Raw genomic sequence first — 27,589 nt, forward strand, 5'->3', positions numbered from 1 at the left:
GTCTGGATTTTTAGTGTGTTTCAATGTGATTATAGTAATTTCAGTAATAAATGAAATTTATACAAGTTTCAGAGAACTAACAACTCTTTAGTTAATTTTCATGAATATGTTTTGGCTAATAGTCTGGTTTAACCTTAAAGAAATTGGTCCTAATTTGCCACATCTTTCTTCCACCTGCTGAAATGCCATTTCAGAATGTATAAGTATTTTCAGAATTAGGAAGAAAGCAAAAACTTTACCAGAACATACCAAGTTATTAATAGCAAGAGTTGAACCTTTTGTTTGAAAATTAACACCGAGTGAGCTAAGTGCAGGCATAACTAAAATATACATGATTTTGAATTTAAATTCCACTAATAACTTTACTATGTTGCAGTTAGCACAGTAACCTGTAAAGCAAGGATACTAAATGGTTTGTTAGTCATTTTTTGGGTCATGATTGATTTGATAACTTCAAGAAATAAAATTTTGCCACTATAAATTTGTATCCAATTTCAACATAAGAAAGAAATTCCTTTCATGGTTTCTTCCCCAGAAGAAATACCTGTTACATTTTACTTTAATCATTTAGTATCATCAAAGTGTTCCTGATATAAAATCATACACAGGAAGCTACAAGAGAACTTATATTACCTATATTCAGGTAATTTAAGGAACAGAAAGGAGAAACGTTAATGTATATTTCATTGTACCCTGTGGAATTTCCCTCTTCCTTTGGTTTAATGGGAATGGACACTTTGTCTAAGGAAATGATTTTAAATTTACTTGGGATGGATTTAACATTGAGGTTTTTAAGGGGAAATTAGAGGCTAGCCAGCATTGTGTGCTGCACAATTCCAGGAGACTGATCTGCTCACAGTTTTCTATAAAATGCCTCCATTTTCAGGTAGCCAGTGATTTGTTAAAATATCTTGCCCAGGAATGACTGACCGAAAGGGCACATTTAGCTCAATATAAAATAATAGATGATATTTACTGAGAGCTTACTATATCCAGGCACTATTCTAACTATTGCAGTGTCTTTATTTGTCACAACCACCCAACAGGGTAGGCCTCCTTTTTCTGATGAATAAACTGAGGCCCAGAGAAATGAAGTAATTTGCTGAGATCAAATCAACATTGCTTAAGATCAAACAGCTAAGAAGCAGCATTTTGAGTCAAAGCAAGCACTGCCACTTTGCTGTGAAACAAAGTCAGGGGAAGACTTCAAACGTTTACACTCTTCCCTCAGAGCCTTTTGACTACATGCAATTTTAACATGTTTTCCAAGGTCAAGAAGCTCACTAAAAGCAACTAAAATTGAGATGACTTCTTGTCATTTAGAGTTGACAAGCCATTGCCTTCTGACCCTTACAGCACTGATTGGGAACTTAGCTTACCCTATGCAAGGAGCTCCAGCTATCATATAACCAAAATCATCATCATCTAAGAACGATGCTTCAGAACCATAGTGGAAGAAGTCCTCATCCCACTTGGGACGATGCAGCCCTCCAGAATCCAGGTGATGTGGTGTCCTGTTTGCCTCTGCTAGGTGGCCCAATGGCGGAAGTTTTTGAGCTTTGTGTCACCTTGGCACACAGCAGGCACATAAACAAGTGCGCGGTCCAGACAGCCAGCGGTCAAGTTTAACTAATGTCCAGATTTGCTACAGTCAATCTGCAGGTTTAGGATCCAGTTAAGTAAACTTCCTAGAACTATATAACGCAAGGAACATATGTAATCCAAGAATTGGGCCTTGAGCACCATCTAGAAAGTGAAAGTGAAGTCTCAGTCAACCCCATGGACTGTAGCCTACCAGGCTCCTCCGTCCATGGGATTTTTCAGGCAAGAGTACTGGAGTGGGTTGCCATTTCCTTCTCCAGGGGATCTTCCCAACCTAGGGATTGAACCCAGGTCTCCCACGTTGCAGGCAGACGCTTTACCATCTGAGCCACCAGGGAAGCCCGAGCACCGCCTACAGCTTTACAGTAAGAGAACTGGAGCACAGGCTCAAGGAGAGGGAGCTAAAATCGGGCCTGGTGAGGTTTCAGTTTCGGGGAACAGAGAAGAGGGAGACAGTTTTAGGTAGAGGCTTTCTGGGCAAGCACCAGACAAAGAACTTACGTGTCTGCTGTCTTATAAGACTGGGGTGGGGCCGACTTGCCCCGGAAACTAGGACACCCAGTCACGGGAAGGGGGCGGGGCCACGCCCCAGGCTCCTCTGTTGCCTCCGGCGCTCCCAGGCTTCTGCGCCTGCGCACGGCAGTCCACCCCGCCCCTCACCCGGTAGCCGCGCCGGCCAGTTCTGGACATGGTGCTCTCTGAGCTGGCCGTGCGCCTCAACTGCGCCGAGTATAAGAACTGGGTGAAAGCGGGCCACTGTCTTTTGCTGCTGCGCGGCTGTTTGCAGGGCTTCGTCGGCCGCGAGGTGCTCGCCTTCCACAGCAGCCTGCTCGCCGCCGCCCCCGGCCTGGGTCCCCGCGCCGCCTGCAGCAGCGGCTCGCGGTGCAGCCCGCGCGCCCGCCAGGTGAGCACCTGGCCCGCGGTCTTGATCGTCGCCCCTCACCCCGTCCCCTTCCCTGGGTGCAGTATCTCGTGCCCTCCCCGGAGCCGAACCGACCGCGTTACCCGAGGCTCCGAAGCCCAGATGCCGCCCCTCCCTCCCGGGCCCCTCCTCACCGCCGCCCCCTGTAGTTTCAGCCTCAGTGTCAGGTGTGCGCAGAGTGGAAACGGGAGATTTTGAAACATCACACCAACAGAAATGGAGACGTCCACTGGGGAAACTGCCGGCCGGCCCTGTGGCCGGTCGACGCCTGGGAGGTGGCCAAGGTAAGCATCTGCGGTCGGGAGGGTATAAGGAGTTGGCCTACCAGGTAGGCGTTACCTGGAGCCCGGGGCTTCTGTCCGGTCTCTGTAGAAGCTGAAGCCTCACAAGCGGATGCAGAGAGAGAGATTGGGCTTTTGATCTAGTGTCTAGGTGGTTCAGGGCTGTTATATCGGACCCAGCGCAGCTTGGTGAAGTAGAAGATTTCAACAGGTGTGGCTGGGGCAAGGTGTGGAGCGAGCATCCTGAACACAGGCACAGAGGAAAGAGCAGGCAAGGCGTTTATGAGAGTAGGCTTCCTGAATTGCTTGTTCTGTCTGTAGGGTGCCATGTAGATGGCAGAATAAAGCAAAGAAAGTTGGGGCAAAGATAGAAAGGACCATGAGTGCGCAGCTAAGGCATAAAACTTTGGGGAGGATGGTTGGGGTAGGCAGCAAGATAGAAGGGGGTTTATTAGGCCTGTTTTCAGGTCTTGGCGCTGTGACTCACTAGCTGGGCAGATGGAGGAATTTTTTTGACTTTTTGGTATTTGCCAGAAGCCCGGTAGGTGGTGGGAGGGGCCTGTTGAAGTCACCTCCGAACCTGCATTCACCTTTGGAGGTGCCTGGGAAACCGGAATCAGAAGTGCAGTCCTGGGCCAGCCTCTGTTCCTTAACCTCAAAAATGAGGAAATTGGACTATATCAGTGACCCCCAGACTTTTGGCTATCACGGAGCAGTCATTACACCCTCTTCCTCTCTCTCTTTTTTTTTTTTTTCCTTTCTGCCATAGAATTGCCAGCTTCTACTTTTACCTAGAAAAGAAGACTTAAAACTCTACCCTTTACTGGTGTAGAGTGAAGGTCCCTCAGCTGCTGCTTTCATGCCCTCAGAATCCACTTGAAGCCCTTGCCACCTGTTTCTGCCACTCTTTCCCCTCATCACTGCAGTCACCCGCAGACCTAGTCAAACCCCATCTTCTCAGTTTCTAGACTCCCCGCTTGAGCATCCTCTGATTTCATCCACCTCAGCCTCCCACTTGCAGGCTCACATCTGGGGCTGTGTCAGCACAGGGAGCTGTGGTGTCCAGCAGCCTCCTTACTCTTAGCACTCTTGTTAACATCTCCCGCCCCATCTCCCTTGTCCCTATACAATGTTCACAGCTCTGAGGTTTCCCCTGCTTTCCCAGTCCCCAGCCTTGGCCTTCCTCACGTCCTTTGTCTCCTCGGCTAGCCCAGATTCCATGGTCCATCATTCTGTTTAGTCCTTTGCAGTTTTCTCGGCCTTTATTCTCCTTTCTCTGCATTGGCCAGGCCCCAACTCCAGCCTTCCTGACAGCATCATCTACTTCAGCTCGAAGGGAGCTGATCAGTTTCGATTTCAGTTCTTAATCACCAGCCCCCGCCCAACACCCTGCCCTCAGGCTCTGTCTCTCCCTGGGCTCCTGTTTCCCAGAGACTACTGTTACTGCCCTTCCCTCCACCCTCGATCCCAGTTTCTAATCTTGCTCTCGCTTCCTGGAGTTCACGGATAGCCCCAGATACGTGCTTCCTCGTCTTTCTGCCAGACTTACCAACCTATCTCTGTGTGCACCATCTTCTTCCTTCTGCTACAAAGAAGGAAGGGCATCTCTCCTCTTACTGCCCTGTCCCTCCACTTGAGTGTTGGACCTTATCCCCTCCCACCTGCCCAACGACTTTGAATCTCCAGTTATCTACTCTTCTGACCTGCCAGCTTACTCCTATAGTCTTACTCCAAATAGTCTTAGTATTGCCTTGGTCTATTCAGTTTTTTAAAAGAAAAGAGATTCAATATAGAGTTACTATATGACTAAAGAGTTACTATATGACTTAGCAGTGCCATTCCTAGGCACATACCCAGTGAAATTGAAACATACAGCTGCCCAAAAACCTGTGCACAGATATTCAAAGAAGTAGTACTATACACACTAGCCAAGAGGTTGAAACAACACAAATGTCCATCAACTGATGAACGGGTAAGTGAAATGTGGTCTGTCCAGACAATGGAATATTATTTAGCCATAAAAAGAAATTAAGTATTTGTAACATAAAGATACTAATGGGGGCAGAGGGTGAAGTACTGATACATGCCATATCTTTTCTTGAACCTTGAAAACATGCTAAGTGGAAGAAGCCAGTCATATAGTTAGTGTATGATTCCATTTATATGCAATGTCCAGAACAGGCAAATCTATAGAGGCAGACAGTAGGCTAGTGTTGCCAGGGCCTGGAGGAGAAGAGGGGGCAATAGTTGATGGGTAGAGGGTTTCTTTTGGGGGGTGATGAAAATGTCCTAAAATCAACTGTGGCAATGGTTGCACAACTTTGAATATACCAAAAACCAGTGAACTGTAAATGCTTAATTTTTTTTAATGAGGTGTAGTTTCAAGCATACAACATAATGATTTGATATATGCTTTGTGAAATGGTTATCATGATAAGTCTAGTTAACATCCATTACTGTGTGTGGTTACAATCTTTTTTTCTTCTGATGCAAACGTTTAAGACCTATTCTCTTAGCAACTTTCAAATACTACATCCCCAGGACTTACTTATTTTAAGACTGGAAGTTGGTAACTTTTGCTTCACCCATTTTGCCCCCTTCCTCCACCCTCTCCAACCTCTGGCAACCACCACTCTCTTCTCTGCATCTGTGAGCTCGGGTTTGGGGGTTTATTTTAGGTTCCAGATATAGTGAGATCATATGGTATTTGTCTTTCTGTGACATTTCACTTAGCATAATGCCCTCACAGTCCATCCATGTCATTGCAAAGAACTGTATACTTTTAAGTGGGTGAATTATAATAGTATATGAATTCCATCTTAGTAAAGCTGCTTTAAAAAAAATTTTGAATAAACACTTGGAAAATAAACTGTAGAAGGAAATGAAAGCTCCCCTTATCCATTCCCTTCTGCTGTCTCCCCATTTCTCTAACTGCCTCCCATATGTATTCCCGGTAGAACCTCTCAAAAAGTGCGTTATGCCTAATTCTCTTTTCCTCCAGTCCCATTGACTCTTCAACCCACTACCCCCTGGCTTCTGCCGCCCCTGCCCCTCCACTGCATCTCTCCAGCTTCCTCCTTCCTACCTCTCAGACATTCAGCACTGCCACACTGCCGGCCACTCCTCTTCCTGAAACCATCCCGGCCGTGAGACATCTTCCTCTCTGAGTATCCTCCTGTCCCCCCAACTCTTCCTCCTCAGGCTCCTTCTGAATGTCGGTTAGCCTTCCTTGGGCCTCTTCTGTTCCCCGCTTCTCCTCCCCTCATGGATATTGCCCAGGCCTGTGGAGTGAGATATTAAATACTACATTTCTGCCAACAGAACAGCTCTCTGCTGTCTTCTGTGCTCTGGAGGCCCATCTCTGTTACGTGACGCTTTCACTTCCTCACTTCCTGGGTGCTTTGTCTTCTCAAGCAGGATTCTTCATCTCCCCCTCCCAGCCTGTCCCCATGCCCCACCACCAACCACCTACAATCATTCTTGCTTCATCTCTTCCACCCTCTCCCCCTCATATTTGTACTTGCAGATTATTTTTGGAATCTTCCTCACCCTTTCTAGGTCATGGCTCTGGACTCCTTCTGCCAGCCTCCTACCTGCCTGCCTCTGCTGCTCTGTTCACCCCTGATGGAGGATGTGCAGTCTTCATGTGGGAATTAGATCACTTTCTTCCCTTGCCCAGAATCCTTGGATGGCTTCCTGATGTCCTTAGAATAAACTCCAGGCTCCATGTCAAGGCCAGTAAGGCCCAGCATGTTCTGGCCCCTGTTTATTTCTCCAACTACTCAGTGAGGAGACAGAAGGGGGTCCATGCATGCATGCTAAATCATGTCTGACTCTTTGTGACCCCGTGGACTGTAGCCCACCAGGCTCCTCTGTCCATGGGATTCTCCCGCCAAGAATGTTGGAGTGGGTTGCCATGCCCTCCTCTGGGGGATCTTCCCAACCCAGGGATCAAACCTGGGTCTCTTATGTCTCCTGCATTGGCAGGCAGGTTCTTTAGCAGTGTGCCACCTGGGAAGCCCTTCAGGAGTGGGTAGTGAGAGGCAGTCAGGTGTGTCTCTCACCCTGTGCTTGTCACATTTGGAAAGCAGCAGTGATCAATGCCATTTTAAGAAACAGATGTCAGCAGCAAGGAGGCAGTGGAGCCTCCTCATTGGCTTCTGGTTCTGAAGAATGGAAAAAGTACTAGAATAAAACCTTCATGTGGAGAAACCTTCATGGGGTTTATTTTGGTGAGAAAATGCCAGACTGGACATACCTTGTAAGGGGCAAGAGAAACTGCCTGGTCTTAAGTCAACTAAGGCCCCTCTCACTTTGGATGGCCCTCTCAACCATGTTTCTTTTCTTCATTTCCTCTCCATTTCATCATTTCTTCAAATTAGTTGGCCTGTGATACATTAGTTTTTGGTTAACATTTGCAGCATCCATAATCAATTTCTTTCAGTGGGTTGGGACATGGCAGTGTCTGTTAAGATAGAGACAGTGATGGGGGCTTCCCTGGTGGCTAAGATGGTAAAGAATCCGCCTGCAGTGCAGGAGATGTGGGAGATGTGGGTTCCATCCCTGGGTTGGAAAGATACTCTGGAGAATTCCATGGACAGAGGAGCCTAGAGGGCTATAGTCCCTTACAGTCCAGGAGGTCGCAGAGTCAGACACAACTGAGCAACTAACACTTTCACGTAGTGTACAGTATACAAATTCTCAGTCATATGAAGCCAGGGTGTGTCATTCAACCACTATCAGGAACACAACCCTGATTCTCCTTGCTGGGCGTTGGCCCCGGCCACGTGCCTTTTTCAAAATAGCACTATGAGCAGCACTATAGGAAGTGGCTGATTGCCTGCCTACAGAAACGTGTTTGTAGTCAAGGCAGCAGGTCTCTTTATTTAGAGTTCTTTTTGTGAGTCATTTTTCATATGTCATCTCTTTTAGTCCCTTAGCAGGAATGTACTCTTTTGTGGCTTGGTAAAGTTGGTGCATTCAGACAGAAATTTGGAAATATTTCAGGAAAGAAATATACTCAAGCCTTGTTAAAACACCATTTTGTGGGTCCACACCATAAAATCCTACCAAAGTCAAGATCATGCTAGAATGAGGCCGTTCTGTTGTATCTAGTATCTCACACCCTGGGACTCCATCTGTAATGCCTATGTAGGTTCTGCTTACCTTACACCATCAGCATCATAATTGCCAACATTTGTGGCCTGTGTATTCTCATGTGCCCGGAGAAGGCAATGGTACCCCACTCCAGTACTCTTGCCTGCAAAATCCCATGGGCAGAGGAGCCTGGTGGGCTGCAGTCCATGGGATTGCGAAGAGTTGGACACGACCGAGCGACTTCACTTTCACTTTTCCCTTTCATGCATTGGAGAGGGAAATGGCAACCCACTCCAGTGTTCTTGCCTGGAGAATCCCAGGGACGGGGGAGCCTGATGGGCTGCTGTCTATGGGGTCACACAGAGTCGGCCACGACTGAAGTGACTTAGCAGCAGCTGCATCCTGATGTGCCAGGCACCATGCAAGTGCTTTACCCGCATTGACTCATTTAATTCTCAAAACATCCTTCAAGGTAGATGAGGACAGTTACCCCCGTTTACTGATGAGAGATCTGAGGATAGATAACTAGCCCAAGGTCACGCAGTTGACAAATGGCAGAAGAGTGTTTTGCAGCCCAGCTCTGTCACATTCCAAAGCCCAAACTCTTCACATTCTACCACCATACTGAACTTTCACTTTGGAGCAAAGTATTAGTTTTAAATTATCTTAACAACTCAGCCACTGAAACTTAAGGGGGAATAAATGGGTGTTTTCTACTCCTTTCTTTCTTTGCATGCTCAGTCCTGTCTGATTCTTTGCACTCTGCTGTGGAATGTAGCCCGCCAGGTTCTTCTGTTTATGGGAATTCTCCAGGCAAGAACACTGGAGTGGGTAGCCATTCTCTTCTCCAGGGGAATCTTCCCAGCCCAGGGATCGAACCCTGGTTTCCTGCCTTGCAGGCAGATTCTTTTACCACTGAGCCACCGGGGAAGCCTGCTTCCTACGCCTGCCTCCTGCTTATTATATGCTGTTAAGAAAGGACAGTTAGCTCAGGTGTAGAAGTGTCTCTACCAGCAGGGGGACAGATAAAGCAGCTCTTCAGTTATTGCCCTGGGCTGAGGCTTGGCTGCCGCAGTGTTTCCTGACTTGCATTGTGGACTCATGAGGCTCTAATTTAACTTCAGCAAGAGAGTTTCAGTCGTCCTTGAGGGAGCAGGCAGATAACGTTTTTTGTTCCACTAGCCCCGTGTAGATAGATGTCTCTGGCTTGGAGGAGACTCATGAGCCTCTTGGGCCTCCCCTGCTGCAGGCCTTCATGCCCCGAGGACTGGCAGACAAAACAGGACCTGAGGAATGTGACGCAGTTGCTCTTCTGAATCTCATCAACTCCTGCGATCACTTCGTGGTTGATCGAAGAAAAGTCACAGAGGTAAGAACCCTCACATTGCCAAGCAGATGCTGCCAAGCAGGAACCACACCCTGTGTTGCTAAAGCAGCCACGTGGGTGGAGCTCACAGTCTTTCCCCCAGACAGTGGTGCACAGAGGAGTTAGACTTGGGTCCACCGTTGGCATTGCTGAGCAGGTGAGCAGCGCTCTTGTCACATGTACCTGCTGTGATGTCTGGAACCCCCGTGTGAAAGCAGCTGACCCTTCAGCTCTCCCTGATTGAACTTTCCCAAGTTGTTAAACAACTTGCCGTTGTACTGTGTGTCACTAAACTGGCAAACCTCAAATTTCTCCTCCCTGTTCTGTCATAAACTGAGGCAAAGTAATTTTCCATATTAAAAAAACAAATACAGAGCAATGCATCATTCTCTCCATTGGATGCTAGTATTTGAGTCCTGCCCTTCTCAATCTCATTGGCTAACAGTTGAAAGACCAAGTTGAAAGTAAAAGTATTAGTCATTCAGTCGTGTCTGACTCTTTGCGACCCTATGGACTATAGGCCTCCAGGCTCCTCTGTCCATGGAATTTCCCAGGCAATACTGGAGTGGGTAGCCATTACCTTCTCCAGGGGATCTTCCAGACCCAGGGATTGAACCTGGGTCTCCCAAATTGCAGGCAGGTTTTTACCATCTGAGCCACCAGGGAAGCGTAAACAGTTGAAAGACCAAGTTACTTTGACCTAAAGAAAATATAAACATGAGTAGATAAACAGTGTCAGAACAGATCACTGTGCTTGTCAGACATCCTCTGGGAGATTTCAGCTGTCTCTGTTTCACCAGAGGACAGTGCTGGTGCATTTGTTACTCTGAGGATCATTAAAAAGTGTATATGGCACACACAGATTATTTATAATCGGTGCAGAAATGAATGTATATTTTGCTAGCATGCCAGCGGCCAAAGGGACTGAGAGTCCTTTACCATCAGCAAAGACAAAAACTGTCACAATAAAAAACTGACCCCTTTGATAGCTTTTCATCAAGAATCTGGAAGACTGGGCAGGAATTATATATTAACATTAAAATAGTTTTGCATTGTCTGCTTCAGCCTTTGGGTATTTTCAGAGCCAGTAGCCAATACTCTTGCTCTTTGGCAGGTGTTTAAAAAAATGCGTATTTATTTTTGGCTCTGCTGGGTTTTCGTTGCTGTGTGGGCTTTTCTCTAGTTGCAGCAAGCAGGGGCTCCTCTCTAGTTACAGTATGCGGGCTTCTCATTGTGGCGGCCTCTCGTGGAGCGTGGGCTCTGGGGCTTCAGTAGTTGTGGTGCATGGGCTCAGTTGTTGCAGCTCAGGGGATCCAGAATGCAGGGTCAGTAGTAAGGCCATGGGCTCAGCTGCCCATGCCCATCACCATGGACACATGTGGGATCTTCCCAGACCAGGGATCGAACCAGTGTCCCCTGCATTGCAAGGCTGATTCTTAACCACAGAACCACTATGAAAACCCTGGCGGGTGATTTTAAGTTAGGGCATTTGGAGGATTGTGTAAGAGAGATTCACCCAAGAGTTCAAGGACTCAGGACAGTTGTACTCTTGTTTATATTTCTTACCTTGATTAATTTAGTCTTCAAATGACAGGGGGTTGAATAAGCCTTGGCAACACCTGCAGGCCACACACTTGTGGATTTTAGAATGAACAAGGCCTTTCTGTGATTTTTCTCTGGAGCTCCAAAATCTCAGTGTACCCCACTGTTGGATTTTGAAGGTTTCTCTCTCTCTCTCTCTCTCTCTTTTTTTTTTTGCCTTTCTGTAGGTGATTAAGTGTCGTAACGAGATCATGCATTCTTCAGAGATGAAAGTATCTTCTGTATGGCTACGAGATTTTCAGATGAAGATCCAAAATTTTCTAAATGAATTCAAGAATATCCCAGAGATTGTGGCAGTATACTCCCAAATAGAACAGGTAAAAATTACATTTAGCAGTTCTGGTATAAAGAACTAAGGGGAGGTAAAAGAAGCCACAGTCACTTATTTATTTATTTTTCTTAATATATATTTTTTATTGAAGTATAGTTGACATACAATGTTTCAGGTGCACAGCAAGATGATTCAGTTATACATGTACATGTATGTTATTTTTGAAATTATTTTCAATTATATGTTATTACAAGATATTGACTGTGGTTCCCTGTACTATACAATAAACCTTTGTTACTTGTTGCATATCTATTTTTTAAATTAGAAATCTAGCATTCTATTCATACTAAGTCAAACAAGTGGAATCAAAATGTCATTAAGTTTTTAGGCAAAAATTCATGTTTTCTTAAAATATATATATTATACAAATTATTTATATATATGTATACCAAAGCTTGAGAAAAATATCAAAAAACAAAGACATGGAGAAATTGGAAAATAGAAACAAAATCAAGTGGGAGTATTGAATATGAAATAGAAAAAATGAAACAAGCTAGATAGAAGTAAAAGATCATCATATATTACAGTTCACAGTCACTTATTTAGAATTTAAAGCTTATTAGATTTAAACAAAATTTTAGAAAGTAAGCATGTTGACATGAAGTCAGAATTGTGATTCATCTGAGCAGCTTTTCTGTGGTCACGGGATGATATTAGAATGGATCCAGTCAACAATGTTTAATTATAAATTCTTCCCTGGTAGGGCAGCTGGTAAAGCATCCACCTGCAATGCAGGAGACCCTGATTTGATTCCTGTTGCTGCTGCTGCAAAGTCGCTTCAGTCATGTCCAACTCTGTGCAACCCCATAGACGGCAGCCCACCAGGCTCCCCTGTCCCTGGGATTCTCCAGGCAAGAACACTGGAGTGGATTGCCATTTCCTTCTCCAGCGCATGAAAGTGAAAAGTGAAAGTGAAGTCGCTCAGTCATGTCCGACTCTCAGCGACCCCACGGACTGCAGCCCACTAGGCTCCTCCACCCATGGGATTTTCCAGGCAAGAGTACTGGAGTGGGTTGCCATTGCCTTCTCCGGATTTGATTCCTAGGTCGGGAAAATCCCCTGGAGAAGGGATAGGCTACCCACTCCAGTATTCTTGGGCTTCTCTGGTGGCTCAGACAGTAAAGAATCCTCCTGCAATGTGGGAGACCTGGGTTCAATTCCTGGGTTGGGAAGATCCCCTGGAGAAGAGAACGGCTACCCACTCCAGTGTTCTTGCCTGGGGAATGTATAGTCCTGTATAGTTCATGGGGTTGCAAAGAGTTGGACATGACTTGAGTGACTTTCCCTTTCACATTTATGTAACCCAGTGGAATATCTCTCTCTCTTTTTTTTTAATATATTTTCCATTCAGTTCATCTATTTGTTTGGTAACCCAACAGCTGTTGACATCTGACTGGGCTGTTTACATCCCTGAGGAAGATCAGCGAGATGGGTGTGACAAAGGAGTTTACCTGAGTGAGAGCCAAGTAAACGAGATAGAAATGGAATTACTAAAGGAAAAACTTCAAGAGCTCTATCTTCAAGTAAAAGAACAAGAGGTGTTGCCTGAAGAGGTAAAAAAAATACAAAATTCAAAATCTCACTATATCCTTTATGTGAGTAAACAAAGTAAAGAAAGGCCCCAGGGAGGAAGAGTAGCTCATTTTAACTTGTCACTGGTTATGTTTCTGATTGAAAAGTCAAATAATTTCCAGACATGAATATTCTTTTGGCATAAAATCCTGTTACCCTTAAATATTTTCACTTGATCAGCAAACATTTGGGTGCCTAGTATGTGCCACTGAGTGGAAAACTACAGGAAGGGTGACCACGGAATCCTGAGCCTCAGGCTCTGGGGAGTGTCTGCAGGTCAAGGTGGGGAGAAGGGGTTGCAAAACCAGCTTTGCTGAGAGATGCTGTTTCACTGGGTGGTGGTGGTGGTGGTGGTTCAGTCGCTCAGTCGTGTCCGACTGTTTGCAGCCCCATGGACTGCAGCCAGACCTCCCTGTCCATCACTGGGACTAAGAATCAAATCAGAGTTTGGAAAATTGGCAAGAGCAGAAGGGCGTTCTTGGCAGAAGAAACAGCACTTGCCAAGGCATGAAAGACTAGCCTGGGCTGGACAGTGACAAAGCAGTGTAGGAGGGAGGTGTGGTCAGGTGTGAGGGTGGTCTGGCAACTCAAAGCCACATTTTGAAAGGTTTTCTGTGCTACACTGAGAGGTTTGGACCTTATTCCCTCAAAGCAGTTGGCAGCCAACAGAGGTTTTAAAGCAAGAGAGAGTAAATGAAACAGATTAGATCATGGCTTTTGCAAAGTGAAGTCTTAGTGCAATCAGAGGTTGAAGACAAGCCAGGAGGCTCTTGCAGTTGTGTGAGGATGAGAGAAAAAGGACATAAACTAGAGGTGTGCAGGGGACAGGGAGCCAAGTTCTGGAGGCACTGCTGGGCAAAGCTGATGGCTTGTAGTTGCCAGTGAGATTTCTTGGACCCAGCAGGAGGTGGCAAAGTTTAAAGGATCAACAAGGCTTCTAGCTCTGGACACCGCAGGCTAATGAGGGTCTCAAGTACAGGAGCTAGGAATCTCCTTTGTTACAGGCAAGGTATTTTAAAAAGTTAAGAATAATAGAATTATATTGTAAGGTTTAGAAATATCCTGCTGGATTAGAATTCCAGATTCCCAGGAGATCTTGGACAGGTCATTTTATCTGTCCATTCCACTTTGTCCGAGGAAAGTTTTGCTGATAACCTCGTTAAACACAGCGTGTTTTATTTATTTTTTTAATAGGCTGATTTTGAACTTTACTTTCTTTTAACTTGTTTATTTTGTGTTGGAATATAGCCAATTAACAATGTTATCCTAGTTTCAGGTGAACAGCAAAGGGACTCAGCCATACATATACTTATATCTGTTCTCCCCCAAGTGCTTTCCCGGTGGCTGTAGTGGTGAAGAACCCACCTGCCAATGCAGGAGACAGAGACGCAAGTTCAATCCCTGGGTCAGGAAGATCCCCTAGAGAAGGGCATGGCAACCCACTCCAGTATTCTTGCCTGGAGAATCCCATGGACAGAGGAGCCTGGCGGGCTACAGTCAGTGGGGTCACAAAGAGTCGAATGTGACTAAAGTGACAGCACGTACACATTGTCCCGCAAACTCGCCTCCATCCAGGCTGTCGCATAAAACACAGCATATTTTAGTCCGAAGTGTGTACTTCCTTTTTGAGGCCATGCTCTGTACTGGCCCATGTGCCTTTGTTAAGTCGCCTGACCCTGACCCAGGTGTTTCACTCAGCTTGATGGACTCCTTTGGCACAGGGACTGGATACCACTGGTTTGGGGGCACACCCACCGTGGCACACAATAGGTATTTAAGATGATGAATAAGACTGTGAAATCTATTTTCTAAATCCGTCTGTTTCATCTGGCTTTATTTGAAAATGCCATTAGAACTAACCCCCAAAGTCGGCCAACAGATGAAAACCAGGCGCTCAGGCTCATGGACCCCAGGTCATCAGAAATTCTGTCTTCTTCCTTGAGGGAGCTGCAGTTCTTTTCCTGTTTGCGTAACAAAGAGCAAAATGCATCAGTAGCAACACACTGAAACCAGGAGTCTCTGTCAGTTGAGAGTGGGAAGGGACCCTGGCAATTTGCTGCTTTACAGCAACCCTGAGGAGCATGTGCTGCTGCGTGAGAGGCCTCAGGGCTCAGGCATGAGGGCTGGCCCAGGGGTTGCCCCCCTCTGACCCTGAGCCTGCCTTCCCACATGCCACGCAGTGGTTATCCTGTCTCCTGTCGTGTCATCAAGGAGCTAGCAATTGGAAATTTTGACCCCTCATTATCTCTATTTCACAGAGAAGAAATTGGGGTTAATTGACTTGTCCTCTGGGTCCCAAAGTCTCTAGATAGGGGTGATAAATTCTCATTTTTCATGCTTTCTGTTCAGTAGACCATGGCATTTCTTTTGATATTTCAATTGATCACAATATAAGTTTGGCTTGATTAGCACGTTATCTCAGAAGCTGCAGGTTGTCTATCCACGATGCGTGGAAAGGACTTCTTTTGAAATTTTAGCACCATGTATGATTATTCACATTCTTTTGGGTTAGTTTCCAAAGTCAGAGGATTTGATAAACCAAATTTCAGTGACTGTAAAACACTATGAATTGCATGACGCATCACTGATTCAGTTACTTTCAAAGAAAAAAAACGCTGCTCATTTACTGTAAGATACATGGTGGGCTTCCCAGGTGGCGCTAGTGGTAAAGAACCCACCTGTCAGTGCAGGAGACTAAGAGACACAGATTCGATCCCTGGGTCAGGAAGACCCCTAGAGGAGGACATGGCAACCCACTCCAGCATTCTTGCCTGGAGAATCCCATGGACAGAGGAGCCCAGAGGGCTATAGTTCATAGGGTTGCAAAGAGCTGGACACGACTGAAGCAACTTAGCATGCAAGCTCGTGCTATGAATCGTAAAGTGCAATCTCATTTGAGATGTTAAAATATGAGAAAACGTGCAGTAAGGAATCAAGAAAGACAGTGGTTGTATTATGAGCACGGGACTCTTTTGGTGAATGTTTCTGGTGTTCGTTAGAGCTGCAGGGCTAGGGTGGTTCACCTCAGAGCCAAATGGGAGCAGCAGGTGCCACCCAAGAGCCCTTCACACACATCTGCTTTGTTAGGATCTCGGGGGCTCAAAGTTCAGCAAAAGAACGTCGAGTGCCATAAGTGGCTAACAAACATGTAAAGACCTTGCACATCGTTTTTTTTAAATTGGAGAATAATTGCTTTGCCGTGTTGTGTTAGTTTCTGCTGTGCAATGACGTGAATCAGCTCTATGTATATATATATATGCTGTCCCTCTTGAGCCTCCCTCCCACCCCCACTGTCCCTTTCCGTCCCTCTGGGTCATCGCAGAGCACCAAGCTGAGCTTCCTGTGCTATATACAGCAGCTTCCCGCCAGCCATCTAGTTTACACACTGTAGTGTATATATGTCAGTCCTACCCCCTGTGTCCATGTGTTTGTTCTTTAAAATCATTACTGATTTTTTAAACCCTGGTGGGGGAGCCACTTTCATAGGGAAGCTTGGGGAGAAAGGACAGCAATAGAATGCAGTCGAGGCAGGTGGGGAAAGGATGTAATTGACACTCCATTTGTTAAAGTCCAGATTTAGTTCATGAGTGAGTGCTGACGTGTGCAAGGCACAGTTCTAGAAGCTTGGCGTGCATCAGTGAACAAAACAAAGGTCCCCATGGGGGAGACAGATGGTAAACGGTCCATGTAATCAGTAATGATGGGGCATTTAGAGAGAGGAGGACTGTGTAGAGCAGAGTGTGGGGATCAGGAGTGGCCGAATGGGGACAGGTGTTGGGCTGTGACAGGTGGCAGATCTGGAGGAGGAGCATTCAGGCCGAGGGCACAGCGATATGAGCAGCATAGGGGGAGTGTGGTAGGAGCAGATAGAAGGGAAGCCTTGTGAGCCATTGGGTAGACCCAGGCTCTTCCTCCTGAGATGGTAGCAACGCTGCAGGACAATAAAAGGAGTACACTGGCCGCCATGTAGAGAATGCTGTCCGGGGACCAAAGATGGAACTAGGGAGATGTTAGGAGGCTGCCACAGTTACCTGGTCAGAGGGTGGTAGTTCGGGCCAGGGTGGAAGGGTGAAGAGTAGAGGTGATGAGAAGCTGGGGGGGCACACATGCCGTGTGAGAGAAGGAAAGGCGTCAAAGACAAGTGCAGGGGTTTTGGCTTACGTGCTGAGAGTACTCACTAACCATCTTTTGCCTAGAATAGTGCCTACCAGGCACATAGTAGGCTCAGAATTGTTCAATCACACAGTCACGTCTGACTCTTTGCTACCCCATGAACTGCAGCACGCCAGGCTTCCCTGTTTTTCACTATCTCCCGGAGTTTGCTCAGATTCATGTCCATTGAGTCGGTGATGCCATCCAACCGTCTCATCCTCTGTCGCTCCCTTCTCCTTCTGCCCTCATTCTTTCTCAGCATCAGGGTCCTCTCCGATGAGTCAGCTCTTCGCATCAGGTGGCCAAAATATTGGAGTTTCAGCTTCCACATCAGTCCTTCTAATGAACATTCAGAATTGATTTCCTTTAGGATTGACTGGTTTGATCTTGTAGTCCAAGGGACTTTCAAGAGTCTTCAGCACAATTCACAAGCATCAGTTCTTTGGCACTGAGCCTTCTTTATGGTCCACCTCTCACTTTCGTACATGACTGTTGGAAAAACCATAGCTTTGACTGCGTGGATCTTTGTTGGCAAAGTGGTATCTCCACTTTTTAATAACACTGTCTGGGTTTGTCATAGCTTTTCTTCCAAGGAGCAAGTATCTTTTAATTTCATGGCTACAGTCACTGACCGCAGTGATTTTGGAGCCCAAGAAAATACGATCTGTCACTGCTTCCACTTTTTCCCCATCTATTTGCCATGAAGTGATGGGACTGGATCCATCTTAGTTTTTTCAATGTTGAGTTTTAAGCCAGCTTTTTTACTCTCTTCTTTCACACTCATCAAGAGGCTTTTTACTTCCTCTTTGCTTTCTGCCATTACAGTAGTATCATCTACATATCTGAGGTTGTTGATAATTCCCCTTGGCAGTCTTCATTCCAGCTTCTGAGTTATCCATTTAACTCTCACGATACTTTTGTTAAATGATTGTCAGAAGGAAGGAATGTACCAGATGTAGTGCTATGTGCTTTTAGTAGATTATATCTAACCCTTGCAAGAATCCTGGTTGGCAAATGTATGGTCATCCTATATTTGCATATATGGAAATAAGCTCAGAGAGGTCAAGTCTTGCCCAAAGTCACACAGCTAGTTAAGTGACAGAGCTGGGTTTCAATACCCAAGTTTGTCCAACTGCATTTGATACTTTTCTAGTACTTAGTTTTTCCACCTTTACTTCCTCTTCCCACTTAACATATAAAGGTGCACAAGACTTCCCCATTCTTAATAATTAAAAAAACCTCCTTTTGACTCTATCCTCCCCCCAAGCTAAAATAATCACCTCTGTGAAGCACATTTCAAGAGCAGAGAGGGTCAGGAGGTGACAGCATAAAGGATCATAGCTCTCAAGACATCAAATGAGAAGGTCTCTGGGGAGGGAGGACCCCAGTCCATCTTAGTGCAGAGACCAGGCCAGCATGGTCTCAGGCATCTGATGAGAATACAGTAATGGGAAGGACCCTGGGCTGCATCTAGAATGCCTGGCACAGGCAAAAAGCGCTAACAGTGCAGTACCCACAGTGACTAACGTCCACTGTGAATAACATCATTGATATAAGCTTCGTTGCACATCTTTATGGTTTGCAAATTTATTTAAGGGGCTTCCCTGGTGGCTCACTGGTAAAGAATCCTCCTGCAATGTGAGAGACCCTGATTCGATTCCTGAGTCAGGAAGATGCCCTGGAGGAGGGCATGTATTCTTCCGTGGAGAATTCCCGAGGACAGAGGAGCCTGGCTAGCTGCAGTCCATGGGGTCGCAAAGAGTCAGACATGACTGAGCGACTAAGCACAGCACACATCTTTCAGGCGGGGCTTCCCAGGTGGCTCAGTGGTAAAGAATCCACCTGCCAAGCAGGAGAGGCGAGTTTGATCCCTGGGTCAGAAAGATCTGCTGGAGGAGGAAATGGCAACCCACTCCAGTATTCTTGCCTGAGAAATCGCATGGACGGAGGAGCCTGGTGGGCTACAGTCCATAGCGTCACGAAGAGTTAGACACAACTTAGTGACTAAACAACAACAGCAACAGCAGTCTTTCAGGGGCTGTAGGCTTGTTTCTAGCCATGTAATAAACAGTTCCAGCTAGGACTTCCTGGTGGTTCAGTGGTTAAGACTCTGAGCTTCCACTGCAAGGGCTCGAGTTTGTTCCCTGGTCAGGGAACTGAGATCGCATATGCCTGGCCAAAAAATAAACATAAATTGAAAAAAAAAAAAAAACAAAACCCAGCTCCAGCTGAAGGGAACATCCCCATCTACTTAGTAACCTACCTGAAGACCTCAGCTTTGTTCCCTGTTCATCCTGGCACCAAGTCCCTGCCAGTCTTCCCCTCCTTCCCATCTTTGGCAGCCATTATTCTGCATCTGACTCTCTCATTCTCTCACATCACAATAATCTGGTGCCTGCTTGTGTTCTCCACTAGGCGTCCGGAACCAGAATCAATTGGGTACATCTCTAAAATTTAAGAACCACCACTCTGCTAGGAGTAGGGTACTCCATCACTTTTTGATCATCTTGACCTAGTTTGGAATTGGGGGGTCTCTTATTTAAAAAAAAATTCACCATACCCCCAAAAGGTTAATAACTTTCCTCTTTGTGATAAGCACAGTGACCAGTTGAGGGTATCCTGGGATAAGCTAAGTGAAAACGTGTCTGTGGTACTATTCTGAGAGTACATACTTTTATTAAGTTTAAATGTCAGGAAGTATGTTACTGATGGGAGTTTAAATTGCTGTAACCTCTAGAGATGACAGTTTTGGCAAAATCTATTAACATTAAAACAGAAAACTCTATTAATTAAAACTCCATTCTGCTTCTAAAAGTAGATCCTAGAAATAACCTGTCACTTTATGCAAAATGACACATGTCCCAGGTTAGTTACTACAGCAGCATTTCTCTTAGCAGAAGGCTTGAAATAATATGTTAAAATATGAAACATCCATAACTAAAAAACTGTTTAGCCATTAAAAAAAATGAGGCCACTCTTTATATTCTGATACAGAAAAAAAATCAGTTGAATAACATCTAATATGCTGCCATTTGTGTTTTTGTAAGATGTGTATGTGCCCATTACATCTCAGTAAAACTGGAATTTTAAAAATGTGTGCACATATACATGTGTTCACATGTAAATGCATGGAATATCTCTGGAAGAGATACAAGAAACTTCACTGTGGTCACCTCTAAGAGGAGCTGAGTGACTTGGGGACAGGATGTGAAAGAGAACCAACTTTTTACCTTGTACCCTGTGTTCATTTTGAATTTTATACCAGTATATTTACTACTAGTGAATAGGTATGTATATTTTATAAATACTGAATAGTAATAAATGTACATATGTAGACATTTTTAATAGTCATCAGTTCAGTTCAGTCGCTCAGTCATGTCTGACTCTTTCCGACCCCATGAATGGCACCACGCCAGGCCTCCCTGTCCATCACCAACTCACGGAGTTCACCCAGACTCACGTCCATCGAGTCAGTGATGCCATCCAGCCATCTCATCCTCTGTTGTCCCCTTCTCCTCCTGCCCACAATCCCTCCCAGCATCAGAGTCTTCCAATGAGTCAACTCTTCACATGAGGTGGCCAAAGTACTGGAGTTTCAGCTTTAGCATCAGTCCTTCCAAAGAAATCCCAGGGCTGATCTCCTTCAGAATGGACGGGTTGGATCTCCTTACAGTCCAAGGGACTCTCAAGAGTCTTCTCCAATACCACAGTTCAAAAGCATCAATTCTTCGGCACTCAGCCTTCTTCACAGTCCAACTCTCACATCCATACATGACCACAGGAAAAACCATAGCCTTGACTAGACGGACCTTAGTCGGCAAAGTAATGTCTGTGCTTTTGAATATGCTATCTAGGTTGGTCATAACTTTTCTTCCAAGGAGTAGGTGAGGTGAAGTCACTCAGTCGTATCCGACTCTTTGTGACCCCATGGACTGTAACCTACTAGGCTTCTCTGTCCATGGGATTCTCCAGGCAAGAATACTGGAGTGGATTGCCATTTTCCTCTCCAGGGGATCTTCCCGACCCAGGGATCGAACCCGGGTCTCCTGCATTGGAGGCAGACGCTTTAACCTCTGAGCCACCAGGGAAGATAAGCGTCTTTTAATTTCATGGCTGCAGTAACCATCTGCAGTGATTTTAGAACCCAAAAAAATAAAGTCTGACACTGTTTCCACTGTTTCCCCATCTATTTTCCATGAAGTGATGGGACCGGATGCCATGATCTTCATTTTCTGAATGTTGAGCTTTAAGCCAACTCTTTCACTCTCCTCTTTCACTTTCCTCAAGAGGCTTTTTAGTTCCTCTTCACTTTCTGCCATAAGGGTGGTGTCATCTGCATATCTGAGGTTATCGATATTTCTCCCGGCAATCTTGATTCCAGCTTGTGTTTCTTCCAGTCCAGCATTTCTCATGATGTACTCTGCATATAAGTTAAATAAGCAGGGTGACAATATACAGCCTTGACGTACTCCTTTTCCTATTAGAAACCAGTCTGAAACACACACTGAAACCATACTCACAGAAAACTAGTCAATCTAATCACACTAGGACCACAGCCTTGGCTAACTTTAATAGTCATACATGTGTACAAAATTCAAAATGAAAGAGATCTATATGTGTGACTGTATACACTTATATGTGTTTGTGTATATATTTGTGTATGTGTGTACATACATATATGTGTATGTATGTGCATCTCTTGCATTGACAGGTAGATTCTTTACCACTGAGCCTCCAGGGAAGCCCTCATATGTATGTGTATATATATATTTAATTATAATAAATGGATACAAAATTCAAAATGAAAGGGCTTCATTTTATTTTTTATATACATATATATCATATTTATATGTATATGTATACATACGTAGATATGTATATTTATATATGTATATAAACACACACATATAGGTATATACCTATTCAGGAAGTTTTATAGCAAAAAAAAAAATGTTTAAAAATTTTTTTCTAGGGGACTTCCTATATTTATATGACATCATCTCATATAGATGCCCCAAAAAGGGAAAAAGATGTTTTTTACCTTGTGGTAAGATCACTTAAGATTTACTCACTTACCCATTCCCACCTCTGGTAACTGCAAATCTGATCTCTTTTCTTAAGAATTTATATTTTTGTTTTTGTTTTAGATTCCACATATAAGTGAGATCATGGAGTGTTTGTCTCTCTCTGCTTGACTTATTTAACTTATCATAATGCCCTCCAGGTCCATCCATGTTGTCTCAAATGATAGGATTTCCATCTTTTTATGGCCAAGTAATATTCCATTGTGTATATGTACCATATCTTCTTTATCCATTCATAAGTTTATGGACACTCAAGTTGTTTCCTTGTCTTAGCTATTGTGAATTATGCTGCTATTAACATGTTAGATGTAGATATCTCTTCAGCATGATGTTTTCATTTTCTTCAGATACCTTCCCAGAGGTCAAATTTCTAAATCATATGGTTCAGTTCAGTTCAGTTCAGTCGCTCAGTCGTGTCTGACTCTTTGCGACCCCATGAATCTCAGCACGCCAGGCCTCCCTGTCCATCACCATCTCCCGGAGTTCACTCAGACTCACGTTCATCGAGTCCGTGATGCCATCCAGCCATCTCATCCTCTGTCGTCCCCTTCGCCTCCTGCCCCCAATCCCTACCAGCATCAGAGTCTTTTCCAATAAGTCAATTCTTCGCATGAGGTGGCCAAAGTATTGGAGTTTCAGCTTTATTTATTTATTTGCATTTTCAGTCTCTTTTATTTATTTATTTATTTTTAAAATTTTACTTTATTTTACTTTACAATACTGTATTGCTTTTGCCATACATTGACATGAATCCACCACAGGTGTACATGAGTTCCCAATCCTGAAACCCCCTCCCACCTCGCTCTCCTTCCAAAGAAATCCCAGGACTGATCTCCTTCAGAATGGATTGGTTGGATCTCCTTGCACTCCAAGGGACTCTCAAGAGTTTTCTCCAACACCACAGTTCAAAAGCATCAATTCTTTGGCGCTCAGCTTTCTTCACAGTCCAACTCTCACATCCATACATGACCACTGGAAAAACCATAGCCTTGACTAGACGGACCTTTGTTGGCAAAGTAATGTCTCTGCTTTTGAATATGCTATCTAGGTTGGTCATAACTTTTCTTCCAAGGAGTAAGCATCTTTTAATTTCATGGCTGCAGTCACCATCTGCAGTGGTTTTGGAGCCCCCCAAAATAAAGTCTGACATTGTTTCCACTGTTTCCCCATCTATTTCCCATGAAGTGATGGGACCAGATGCCATGATCTTCGTTTTCTGAATGTTGAGCTTGAAGCCAACTTTTTCACTCTCCTCTTTCACTTTCCTCAAGAGGCTTTTTAGTTTCTCTTCACTTTCTGCCATAAGGGTGGTGTCATCTGCATATCTGAGGTTATTGATATTTCTCCTGGCAATCTTGATTCCAGCTTGTATATCATTTCTTGTGATGTACTCTGCATATAAGTTAAATAAGCAGGGTGACAATATATAGCCTTGATGTACTCCTTTTCCTATTTGGAGCCAGTCTGTTGTTCCATGTCCAGTTCTAACTGTTGCTTCCTGACCTGCATATAGGTTTCTCAAGAGGCAGGTCAGGTGGTCTGGTATTCCCATCTCTTGAAGAATTTTCCACAGTTTATTGTGATCCACACAGTCAAAGGCTTTGGCATAGTCAATAAAGCAGAAATAGATGTTTTTCTGGAACTCTCTTGCTTTTTCCATGATCCAGCGGATGTTGGCCATTTGATCTCTGGTTCCTCTTCCCTTTCTAAAACCAGCTTGAACATCTGGAAGTTCACGGTTAATGTATTGCTGAAGCCTGGCTTGGAGAATTTTGAGCATTACTTTACTAGTGTGTGAGATGAGTGCAATTGTGTGGTAGTTTGAACCCTCTTTGGCATTGCCTTTCTTTGGGATTAGACTGAAAAACTGACCTGTTCCAGTCCTGTGGCCACTGCTGCGTTTTCCAAATTTGCTGGCATATTGAGTACAGCACTTTCACAGCATCATCTTTCTGGATTTGAAGTAGCTCAACTGGAATTCCATCACCTCCACTAGCTTTGTTCGTAGTGATGCCTCCTAAGGCCCACTTGACTTCACATTCCAGTATGTCTGGCTTTACGTGAGTGATCACACCATCGTGATTATCTTGGATGTGAAGATCTTTTTTGTACAGTTCTTCTGTGTATTCTTGCCACCTCTTCTTAATGTCTTCTGCTTCTGTTAGGTCCATACCATTTCTGTCCTTTATCGAGCCCATCTTTGCATGAAATGTCCCCTTGGTATCTCTAATTTTCTTGAAGAGATCTCTAGTCTTTCCCATTCTGTTCTTTTCCTCTATTTCTTTGCATTGATCGCTGAGGAAGGCTTCCTTATCCCTTCTTGCTATTCTTTGGAACTTTGTATTCAGATGCTTATATCTTTCCTTTTCTCCTTTGCTTTTTGCTTCTCTTCTTTTCACAGCTATTTGTAAGGCCTCCCCAGACAGCCATTTTGCTTTTTTGCATTTCTTTTCCTTGGGGATGGTCTTGATCCCTGTCTCCTGTACAGTGTCATGAACCTCATTCCATAGTTCATCAGGCACTCTATCTATCAGATCTAGTCCCTTAAATCTATTTCTCACTTCTACTGTGTAATCATAAGGGATTTGATTTAGGTCATACCTGAATGGTCTAGTGGTTTTCCCCACTTTCTTCAATTTCAGTCTGAATTTGGCAATAAGGAGTTCATGATCTGAGCCACAGTCAGCTCCCGATCTTGTTTTTGCTGACTGTATAGAACTTCTCCATCTTTGGCTGCAAAGAATATAATCAATCTGATTTCGGTGTTGACCATCTGATGATGTCCATGTGTAGAGTCTTCCCTTGTGTTGTTGGAAGAGGGTGTTTGCTATGATCAGTGCGTTTTCTTGGCAAGACTCTATTAGTGTTTGCCCTGCTTCATTCTGCATTCCAAGGCCAAATTTGCCTGTTACTCCAGGTGTTTCTTGACTTCCTACTTTTGCATTCCAGTCCCCTATCATGAAAAGGACATCTTTTTGGGTGTTAGTTCTTGAAGGTCTTGTAGGTCTTCATAGAACCGTTCAACTTCAGCTTCTTCAGCGTTACTGGTTGGAGCATAGACTTGGATTACCCTGATATTGAATGGTTTGCCTTGGAAACGAACAGAGATCATTCTGTTGTTTTTGAGATTGCATCCAAGTACTGCATTTCAGACTCTTTTGTTGACCGTGATGGCTACTCCATTTCTTCTGAGGAATTCCTGCCCGCAGTAGTAGATATAATGGTCATCTGAGTTAAATTCACCCATTCCAGTCCATTTTAGTTTGCTGATTCCTAGAATGTCGACGTTCACTCTTACCATCTCCTGTTTGACCACTTCGAATTTGCCTTGATTCATGGACCTGACATTCCAGTTTCCTATGCAATATTGCTCATTACAGCATCGAACCTTGCTTCTATCACCAGTCACATCCACAGCTGGGTATTGTTTTTGCTTTGGCTCCATCCCTTCATTCTTTCTGGAGTTATTTTTCCACTGATCTCCAGTAGCATATTGGGCACCTACTGACCTGGGGAGTTCCTCTTTCAGTATCCTATTATTTTGCCTTTTCATACTGTTCATGGGGTTCTCAAGGCAAGATTACTGAAGTGGTTTGCCATTCCCTTCTCCAGTGGACCACATTCTGCCAGACCTCTCCACCATGACCTGCCCGTCCTGGGTGGCCCCATGGGCATGGCTTAGTTTCATTGAGTTAGACAAGACCGTGGTTCTAGTGTGACCAGATTGGCTAGTTATCTGTGATTATGGTTTCAGTGCGTCTGCCCTCTGATACCCTCATGCAACACCTACCGTCTTACTTGGGTTTCTCTTACCTTGGACATGGGATATCTCTTCACGGCTGCTCCAGCAAAGCGCAGCCGCTGCTCCCTACGTTGGACGAGGGGTATCTCCTCACCACTGCCCCTCCTGACCTTAAACGTATGGTTTTTAAATCATATGGTAGTTCCTCTTTAAATTTTTTGAAGATCCTCCATACTGTTTTCCAAAGTGTGTGCACCAATTTACTTTTCTATGAACAGTGCTCATGCACCCCTTTTCTCCACACCTTCACCAGCATCTGTTCTCTCTTTTTGAGGATGACCATTCTAACAGGTATGGGGTGATACCTCATTGTGGTTTTAACTTGCATTTCGCTGATGATTAGTGCTATTGAGCACTTTTTCATGTACCTGTTGGCCATTTGTATGTTTTCTTTGGGAAAAAGCCTGTTTAGGTCCTTTGTCCATTTTTAACTTGGGTAGTTTTTGTGCTATTGAATCATATGAGTTCTTTATATATTTTGGATATTAACCCCTAAAAGCAAAAATTTTTAAGGAGGCAAGTAAACACTAACTTGTATGGTCCCCAAACCAGCTATCGGTAGACACAGGAGCAGGACTCAGTCTTGGAGCTAGTTAAGTTTTTCATCTGAATTTCAAGTCTGCTATAAAATTAGCTAAGCTGTGCATTGTATGGTTTCTTCGTACAGATCTTAAACCAACTGGAAGTGGTGAAAGAATTTCTAAGAAACAATGAGGATCTTAGAAATGGTCTGACAGAAGATATGCAGAAGCTGGACAGCCTCCGTCAACAGCATCTAAAACCAGATTCAAAGGAACCTGGGGTACAGACACCTGAAGGGAAGGCCTGAGGTGAGTTTAAGCATATGATATTTAAATAAGGACTGAATGGCCTTGTCTCTTTGATGTCTGTTCCCTTAGGTAAGGCCATAGCACACATGGTCTCATCTGAAGTTTCACTGTGTCCTTGTTATTTGAAAGAAAGAACACGGAGCTTTGTGCTCTTTCTAATTGATGGGTCTCACATCTGAACTGATTCAAAATAAACTCCCTGCCAGCTTTGTTTAGTCAAGTATACCTGAAGTCATTCGGCTAGCCTGACATGAATCAACTCTATGACAATCAAAAAGCGCTTCAGTCCTAAAATGATAGCAGTGATGCCTTGCTCTTAGCTGTGACGTTAATAATGGCAACTTGTTACTTTTCATAAGAAAAGCTCATTAAAGTAATGGTATTCAGTGTTTTACTTTTTTCCCTCATGAAGAAAATTAAATGTTCTCTTCTATTTTAGGTCGACCTTCCAAAAGATCAGGCGTGTTCTGTGAAAGTTGCCCAGGCTTCCATCTCAGGCATCCTTTTCTGGGCAAAAGGAAAAACTCTCCCGAGTACTCCACTCAAACAAAAAGGGATTTGTATTGTCTTCTCCTGGACTTTCCTTTGACTCTTTGGGAGTATTATTTTTTTTTTAACATTCACAAGCTTGGTGGTGTTATCTGTACCAACCAAAAAATATTAGATACTCTTGTACCAAACTTGGTATCATCCAGGGTTTTTTTTTTTGTTGTGGTTTGTTTTTCAGGTTTTGTTTTTCGTTTTGTGTTGCTCTTTAAAAGGTGACATTCTTTTCTGCTCCTAAAACTCTAACTGCTTCAACAGTAACTAGGCTTGTGTTCGGCCAGGCCTGTTGTGAAGGGCCACGCCAAGTTCTCTGCCCATTGGCACACACACCCTTGCCTCAGAGTCTCAATCGTGAGGATGCCCACAGGTGGGCTGTGATGTATTGATGTTGAGATAGAAATC

General features: G+C 44.4%; 1 protein-coding gene and 1 non-coding gene across 2 annotated transcripts; one reads left to right on the forward strand and one right to left on the reverse strand.

Moving 5' to 3' along the window:
• Positions 1 to 2,290: 2,290 nt before the first annotated feature.
• On the forward strand, positions 2,291 to 27,299 carry CXHXorf38 (chromosome X CXorf38 homolog). Its single transcript, XM_068962983.1, has 7 exons — positions 2,291 to 2,506; positions 2,674 to 2,808; positions 9,152 to 9,271; positions 11,038 to 11,187; positions 12,581 to 12,754; positions 26,479 to 26,641; positions 27,081 to 27,299. Exons 1-6 carry the CDS (start codon positions 2,291 to 2,293, stop codon positions 26,638 to 26,640), a joined length of 957 nt encoding a protein of 318 aa, XP_068819084.1. The 3' UTR covers position 26,641; positions 27,081 to 27,299.
• Positions 20,942 to 21,013, reverse strand: TRNAW-CCA (transfer RNA tryptophan (anticodon CCA)). The gene has a single exon. It is a non-coding gene; the product is annotated as a tRNA-Trp (tRNA).
• Positions 27,300 to 27,589: the final 290 nt, after the last annotated feature.

The sequence above is a fragment of the Capricornis sumatraensis genome, chromosome X (assembly GCF_032405125.1).
Source record: "Capricornis sumatraensis isolate serow.1 chromosome X, serow.2, whole genome shotgun sequence".
In the NCBI taxonomy this organism is placed as follows: domain Eukaryota; kingdom Metazoa; phylum Chordata; class Mammalia; order Artiodactyla; family Bovidae; genus Capricornis; species Capricornis sumatraensis.